At 42.7% G+C, this 8773-nt stretch overlaps 1 protein-coding gene across 2 annotated transcripts in view; it reads left to right on the top strand.

Annotated features, from left to right (window-relative positions):
• The window catches only part of MCM9 (minichromosome maintenance 9 homologous recombination repair factor), a 73189-nt gene extending 65878 nt beyond the window's left edge, over positions 1-7311 (top strand). For both annotated transcript variants that reach the window (XM_032780539.2, XM_075063903.1), the window contains exons 12-13: positions 2850-2995; positions 5098-7311. In XM_032780539.2, coding sequence (XP_032636430.1) covers positions 2850-2995; positions 5098-6718 — 1767 coding nt within the window. In that variant the 3' untranslated portion in view covers positions 6719-7311. The remainder of the gene's footprint in view (positions 1-2849; positions 2996-5097) is intronic.
• The last annotated feature ends 1462 nt before the right edge of the window (positions 7312-8773 follow it).

Below are 8773 nucleotides of genomic sequence, written 5' to 3'. Positions count from 1 at the left end.
CTTTTTTTTTTTTTTTTTGTTGGTTAACAACAGCATTTGCTACTTACTTTTTCAACCTGTTTTGTTGGGATTTCCTTTAATTTCTTCACTTTTGTCCATTGAATTTGCTGAGAGACATAATTTCTCTCAAAAGCCTTCTTATTTTCTCTCCAACTGTCAATTTTTAGAGTGTGGGAGGGTGATGGAAACAAGCAGGTGGTTGAATAATTCTAGAGGGGCTGGCGGCTGCCACCTTTCAGCTTTGCAAAGACGGAATCAAGCCTTGCATTTATAACTCCTACAATATCAAACCCCACTCAGTGGGAAACCAAGGGTCATGGGGTTTAGCTCAGTAGTCATGTATTTCTTCTGGTCCTCTTGAGCAGCTGACTGGCTGGTTGGCCTTTCTTGTTCTCATCTCTTTTTATATCCTTGTCCTTACCCTTTATTCCACCTTTATTTTTCACTTATTCCCTGTTGGCCCTCTTGTCCACCTCCTCTTACCTCTCCTTCTTGATTCATTCTGTTCCCTTGCTCTTTGTCCTCCTGTTCTCTTGCCTGTCCTTCTTTCCATCCTGCATTTTACTCTCAGCCTTGATTTACTCCAAAATTTGCTCTCTGCCCTTCTTACTTCTGTCTTTCATTCCATGATTTCCACTCCTTATCCAGCTCCGTCTCCTCTCCCTTGCTTCCGATTTCCCCCTTGTACTTCTCATTTTCAGTCTCCTTTCCCAGCTCCTCAACCCTCACATGCACATCGCTGTTCTCCAGTTGTTGGGAGCACTATTAACTCCTTTGAGTGATTGAGAACCTCTGGTGCTCTGCTTCTTGTCCTGCCTATATGTGTATCAAGCAAAGAGCTAAATGCGCATCAGAAGTGTTGAAAGTATGGACTGGCCATGTGGCAGCTGGGTGGGCGGCATTCCTTACCCTGCAGATGGCACTCTAGAAAACCAAGTATCTTGGAGGCTTGAGCACAAGACCAAGGGATGAAAATTAGCAGGAAGTTACCTTATATCCTGTGACATTCTATTTACTGTTATGCAAAAACAAAAAATAACATCCATACACACAGACACACACACACACAGGCAACAACACTCAGAAGTTAGGCCTGTGCTGTCTTAACTTGGCCTCCTTGTGCATATGCGTTAGGATACCATCTTTAATTATATGAGTACATGATATTTTTTCCACAGCACCCGTGCTTTATTCAGTATGCAGGCTGGACAGTGCTCACTTAATGAGCAGCTATTCAATATGTTGTTGTATTGTCATTGTTCAGTCTGTGGCCCTAAGCCTTATTCACTGCACATTATTCAAACCCTGCTCTGAAGACAAAATTAATAATTTCTTCCTGGGATTTTCCAGGGCACTCATCACTTTAGTATCTGAATGTTTCAGACATTAATTAATTTTCACAGCACTCCTGTTAGGTGAGAGGGTGGTATTATCCCCATTTTACAGATAGAGAGCTGAGGCACAGAAAGAGTAAAGTCAGAAGTACCCACTATTTTGGGTGCCTAATTTGAGACATCTAAGAGCTGAGTTTTCAGAGAACATGGCATTATTTGGCACTTTATATGTTCAGAGCACAACTCTCAGTGACTTTATTTGCAGCTGTGAGAGCTCATCACTTCTACAAATCAAACCCCAAACTCTAAAGTCGGCCAATTTGAAAATGAGGAAAACACAATTAGTGGCCACCTATGAAAAGATTGGTTTAAATGACTTGCCATGCATCACATAGGAACTCTGGCACAGGAAATGACAGACTTCAGTTCTCCAGGGCAGCATTCAATTGTCTTAACCATGACACCCGCCTTTCTCTTACACGCCTTCTAACTTCTGCAACAAATGAGGCAGAGGTCCTTCAGACAACAGCCTCCTTTACTACGCAACCTGGTTCATCCCAAGAGCAGGTCCATCTTGTGCACTCAGCAAGCAGAGTAATTATTCCGAATAAAGTCACTTTTATTCAAGAATAGAGTGTCCACATGGGGGAGTTATTATGGAATAGCTAAATTATACTGGAATAGTTATTCGGAATAGTTATGCTGGTCAATTTTCCTCATATAAACAAGTCCTAAACCACAGATCTTCTAACTCCCATTCCTGTGTTTTAACCATTCAACCAGGGTTCCTTTCCTCCTTTAAGGGTACATTTACTCAGGGATAAAATCCCCATGGCCTGGCTGCAGCTGACCTGTGTTAGCTGACTCGGGCTCAGGGGCTCACAATACTGGGCTAAAAATTGCTGTGTAGATTTTCAGGCTCGGGCTGGAGCTGGAGCTCAGCCCCTCCACCCTGATAGGGTCCCAGAGCTCAGGCTCCAGCCTGAGCCGGAAGATCTAAACAGCAATTTTTCAGCCCTGTAACCCGAGCCTCACGAGCCTAAGTCAGCTGACCTGGGCCAGTCATGGATTTTTTATCCCTGTGTAGGCATAACCTAAGTGAAAAAATTACAATCTTGTCAGTTATAGATGTTACTCACTTAGAATTTTTATAAGGAATTCAGACTTCTTAGGACTTCTTTCCTAATACCCACTTTTATCGACTAAAAATCCCTAATAATAAACTGTCTGTTCAGGCCTCAGATAGATTCTCTTTATATTTTTTGTGTAAATCCAAGTAATAATAATAATAAACAAAGAGTCTGACCTTGCAAACACTTATGCAAGCACATAACGTTATCCATGTGAGTTGTCCCATTGACTTCTATGGAATTACTTGTGTGAGTAAAGTTACTGGGTAAGTATTTGCCACATCAAGTGCTAAAATAGCCAATGGCAGGTTGTAGATAAAACTGGCTTTGGTGTTAAAATCTGATGCTGAGTAACCAAGATGTTTCCATTTTTCTGGTGGCACAGGGAGGTGCACTTCTCGGAGGCATCAATGCACTGCATACCTCATTTCCAGAAAACCCAATGGAGCAGTATCGAATGCAGTGTGAACTCATCCTGGAGCGACTGGAGCTGCAGAATCTTCTGCATGAAGAATTCAAAAGACTTGACAGGTGATAATACGAAGATTAACAAAGAATTCAATAGAGTAAAAGGGTTGCTGACAATAACTGTACTAAGAGATTCTAAAAATAGAACCTGACTTAGGAAAGAGACCTTCAGTGGAGTTGAAAAAGCAGGGGATTTTTAAAGGAGCATACTGGGATCATTATAAGATCATTTTTCATTCTGGGATTATTGAATTTATGGAGGTTTAAATAACATTTTAATGATTTCTCAACATACATCCAGATAAATTTAATCTAATTCCAGTAAGGTCAGAAAGTTGCTCTTTGTTAATTTTATTAACTTTTTGATTCCTGTTTGTTAAAGTACAGCAAGCTTGGCTTTATTTGTTTTAAAAAGGTTATTTTATGTTTGTCTGGTTGGATCCTTTTCTTTGTGATAATGGGTGATAAGTCTGGATCAAAATTATTTTTTGGGGTGATATATTTTTCTTGATACTGAAAATATTTTAGATTCTCACTGGATGGTCAGCAGCTTTTAGCTCACTGGTTTCATCTTTGGAGAGTCTATATGTTGTTAATAATAGAAAACTCCTTTTAACTTATTGAGGTGAGGTAATAATAATCTAAAGAAAAAATAACTTTTGTCTCCTGAACTGACAGCAAGCTCCATAAGAAACACATACTTGTTTTTATTAAAGAAAGATAAAAGAATAATGTTATTAAGGGAATAAAAGCAGCTGTGAAAATATGAATTTCCCTTGAAAAATGTTCAGCTCTGTTTTATAACACAGAGTAAGTCACATTTCCAATAAGCCTACAGAGCAATAAAAGCAACTGAAATGAAGTTGAAGGTGAGCTGGCTCCAAGAGACCTAAGGAAGTTTTAAAGTAGAAAAAAAGTTCATAGCATTTTGCTACTTTTTTTTTTTTTTTAAAGATCCTTTCTACCTTGGAGAAAACTACATCATATTTAATAAATGCCTTACATTTATATAGCATCTTCTGTCTCAAAGGATACACAAGCCATATGTAGTACATAGGAATTATTTTATCCACCACTGAAATGCAATCACTTCTGAGATGGAACATAGCTGTTGTTTATTAGTGCATAAAAATACTGATTTAGAACATGAAGCGAAGAAAAATAGTATCTCCTGTTAAAATGAGTGAGTTTAGGCAGAATACAATTAACCAGACTGATATTTGGCCAGAAGACTCCTGTTGTTTCGAAATGAGCTATGAGAATGAAAACAACAACCACAAATGGTGAGAACCTTGTTTTACAGAGCATCCAGAAAGCTTCACCCCGAGCACTATAGAGCGTCTTAACATATTTGTTCCATAGTGACTCTGAGGGAAGTGAATCATTTTCTGAATCATCAACAACCACTTCTTCGTGCAGCATCTAAATTTTCCTCACCTGTCGCTCATCTAAGATTTGACCCTGTTTAGCATGAGATCTGTGGCATTTGTGATTCTGTAAACCCATTTTTTAAAAATTGAAATCAAAAGCCATAACTCTGGTTAACTTCTAGAACTTGTTGGTATATCTTGATGCAGGATAATAATCAGGATACGTTATGTATCTATCTTTAAAACAGTAACTTTTTTGCCTAAATCCAACTGTGTGTCTCACATTGTGAATAACCCAGAAAGAGAATATACACATGCAGAAAAAAGGACTTAAATAAATAATACTAAATGTAAATTACACTGTCAAATGGAATAGTCTACATTTTCATACTAAAATCCACTTTTTGTTTGAGCAAAGTTCACAGGCAATTTGCAAGAGTGAACCAATATGATTGTAAATGCTAGTATTTAATAAGTATGGACCAAATTCTGCCACCTTTACTCATGCTAAGTAATGCATTACTCCATAAATAGTTCTCCCTACCATGAAAAGAAGGCCAGATTCTGCTCCTTAATGCAGGAATCTGCTGCAGGAGCAAAAGGAGATTAGACATTGCTGAACTAAGGCCAGTGTTATATATGGGACATAGTGATTCTATTATGCTGCTGGATTCCTTTGTAGTCTCTACATACATATATATAATATATATTAGGAGCAGCAAAGGAGAGAAAGGAAGAAAAATGAAAAATTAACCTACTTACTTGTAAAAATATTTTTTCCTCCTCATCCAACAGATTACAGAATGAAAATTCATGCCAGTTGCAGGCCGGAGAGACCAGCAAAAATACTACTTATGGATCTTTAAGCGATGATACCTTTGGGCAGTCAGAGCAAATGTCCCAGACAGAACTGTCAGACCAACAGGGGAATAACTGCAAACAGCAAAATTCTTTGGTCAAAGGGAGAAGTAAAGCTGATCCACATCTAGAGCCCTCAACTAGCCAGGCAGCTGGTAAAAACAGAGATACAAATTACCTGAGTAAACACAATGAGAGCAGAGCTGATGGCAGCTTGACCTGGTTTGACAGCATGGTAGATGACAACATGGATGCTGAAGAAAGTGTTCAGCAGTCCCTAATCCCCACGAAACCTCTAGATAATTTGGCTTTGAAAACAATGAATGACAAATCCTGTTCTAAAGAAAAAAATGGTTCAAGACAAAGCAGAGAAACTGGGATGGGACTGTCACTGGCAACTGTGGATCTCAATGCTACTTCTAGACAGGATGTAGCTTCTGGTATTGATGAGAAAAGGACAGAAGGACATAAAAATCTTTATTCTGAGGCAAATATTAAAGATCCAGCCTCAGAAAATGCTAGCGTGCCTGATTCAGTGGTGACACAACAGGTCTCTAAGAGGTGGCAGAGATTGCGCACAGAGAGAGCTCACAATTTTTGTGCAAGTACACAAGACCCCAAAGCAGACACCCTTCCTTCTCCACTGTCTTTCCCGTCAGCAGCTGACCCACAAGTTCCTTCAGGTGATGTGAATAATGTTTGTGCAATAGGAAAGAGTAGGAGTAATGTGCCGGTAGTAGCTGAGAAGCAGATAACTTCCATGAGAAAAAGAAATAAAGACCAAACGGTGAAGGAAGCAATGGCAACAGGTTCCAATGAGCCAGAAATCATTGAGACTGAAGGACCTCCAGTGGCTAAACTGGCTAAATTTTCATTTAGACAGAGGACAAAATTTGTTCATCCTTCTGAAAGTAAGAGCAATGCAGAATTGCCACCCTCACAAGCAGAGGCTGTTTTTAAGCCTCACAGGATTTTGAGAACTGTAGCAGAAAGAAAGAAGCCAGAGGAAGAATGTTATCCCCCTGCAAAACACCAGAAAAAGCTAATGAGTTTAGGAAACAATAGTTTGGAGAAGAGACCTCTTGATAATAAAAGAAAGGAGCAGCAGCAAAATGAAACCTTACAAAGAGAAATCAAAGAAGCTACAACTGGACACTCAGAGACCAAACAGATCTCAGATATTAGACACCATGCTGGGTTAACGCCAACTGCCGAGAAGAGCAGGAAAGGAGAGGAAATCCCTGGTGGCCTGAGCACAAAGAAGGTGTGCTCCAGCACGTTAACAAAACTAGCCAGGTTTTCCTTCACATCACCTCCTGAATCAAAATCAGAAAATCCACCATCACTTAATGTCACCAGCAGCAGCAAGGAAAGCCAGGGGCTGCTTCTGAAGACCCATTCTGAGAGCACCAGTAGCAAAAGAAAGTGTTTTGGACTGGGGAATGTCAGCAATAAAAACGTGGTGACAGGAAAATCTCTCTTCTCAATACCAGATTTAGACGATGCCACATTAGATTTTGATTGGGATGAAGAGATTAGGAAAAACCCAAGATCATAAACCATACTACTTTTCCCAGCCCCGATCCACCTGTCATTATCAACATATTACTGGGAAACAATATCACCCATATTAATTATTTCCAAAGTTTTCAGGCAGCACCTCAGCTGGCATAAATCAAAATATTTCTTTTAAGTCATTGGAGCTATGTCAATTTACAGCAGCTGAGGATTTGACATACACCACAGTTCAGATGCTACGTTTACCTCTCTATTTGTTTACAAGACTGTTTATAATATCTGTTGACTGTTTCAGTTGACCTGGTATAACTTGAAAACTTATGTGATTTGTGATCATATTCAGAGTATAGTGGTACCTGCAAATGAAGCAGGATTAATTGACATTTTTTCTTAATTCAACTCATAAACCACACACGATTGTAACTGATCTTATGTCCCATGGACCATTTATTCCAATCTTTTGAGGACAGTGTTAGCAAGATGGCAAAGCAAAAGCTAACCGTGCAGTTATATTTTGTTCTTCCTTTACATGCCTTCTCCCTTGATGCATTTAGTGATATTGTGATATACCATTCTGTTGTGATATGTATTCCTGTGTTATCAATATCAAGAGAATTTTGCTCTGTCTGTGGTTACTGTGGTCCATTGTCCTTTTGATGTGTTGCGTATGCCTGCTTTATTTATTTATTTATTTAACTAGTAGTATCCACTGGTCCAGGCACTTGTTAATAGGATCTTGCATCTGTCCATGACACAGTGATGGCTTGTGCTGAGTCCTGGGGTTCTGTGTGCATTCTGGGGTCATCGATGTCTATTTTTACCCCAGAATTACACCTCTCTTCTAGAAAATCCCCCTCAAGATAGAGCAGTGGTTTTCAAACTTTTTTTCTGGTGACCCAGTTGAAGAAAATTTTGATGTCCGTGACCCAACAGAGCTGAGGTTTGGGGTGGGGGGTGGGGGCTCAGACCGCAGACAATGGGAGAGGCAGGGGCGGGGACTGCAGGTGTGGGCTTGGTGCCACAGGGACACGCCGACCACTTCCAGGAGCCACCTGAGTTAAGCGCTGCCTGGCCGGAGCCCACTCTCCAAACCTCCTGTCCCAGCCCTGAGTCGCCTCCTGCACCCTAAGTCCCTCCCAGACCCCGCATCCCCTCCCACACTCCAAACCCCTCAGTCCCACCCCCATCCTGGAGCCCCCTTCTGCACCCCAAACCCCTCAGCCCCACCTCCCAGCCCAGAGCCCCCTCCTGCACCCAAGATCTCTCATCCCTGGCCTCACCCCAGAACCCGTACCCCCAGTTGGAGCCCTCACTCCCTCCCGCACCCTAGCTCAGAGCACCCTCCTTCACCCACAAACCCCTTATTTCTGGCCCCATTCCAGCCCTGCACCCCAAGCCAGAGCCTTCACCCCCTCCCAAGCCCCTGCCCGAAGCCCCCTCCTGCACTCCAAAGCCGTCGGCTCCACCTCCCAGCCCAGAGCCCCGTCCTGCACCCAAGACCCCCTCATCCGCAACCCCACCCCAGAGCCCACACCCCCAACTGGAGCCTTCACCCTCTTCCACCCCCCAGACTGGTGAAAATGAGTGAGTGAGCGGGAGAGCAAGCAAGGGAGGGAGGGGTATGGAGTGAATGGGGGCAGGGGTTTGGGGAAAGGGCAGGGTCTCAGAAGGGGAAGGGGAGTGGGCAGGGCAAATGTAGTCTGTTTTCTGCAATCAGAAAGTTGGCAACCCAATCAGGCAGGCACACAGCCCCTGCCCATGATGCCAGCCTCTTCCTGGTGCAGGGCTAAGATGGGCTTTAGCCCCCCCCCAACACCATCACGGGCCTCACCCCTGCTCCTTTTCCCCCCAAAGCCCTGCCTGTTGGCCAGGCCAAAAGCTGGAGCTGGACCATGGTCAGAGCAGCTCAGGGAGCCCAGGCCACTGTGGATGAGCCCTGGACCCTCCACCTGTCCTAGCCAGGGGCTGAGGAGCCCCAAAGCAGCCCCCGGCCTGTGTCCCCACCCCCCCAAGGGCATGCTACCCAGAGCAGGTGGAGGGTCCACGGCTCCCCACAACAGTCTGGGCTCCCTGGATGGCTCTTATCACAGCCCAG

This window comes from Chelonoidis abingdonii, chromosome 3, assembly GCF_003597395.2.
Source record: "Chelonoidis abingdonii isolate Lonesome George chromosome 3, CheloAbing_2.0, whole genome shotgun sequence".
NCBI lineage: Eukaryota > Metazoa > Chordata > Testudines > Testudinidae > Chelonoidis > Chelonoidis abingdonii.
The sequence above is the reverse complement of the archived record's forward strand: the minus strand, read 5'-3'. Positions and strand labels throughout refer to the sequence as shown.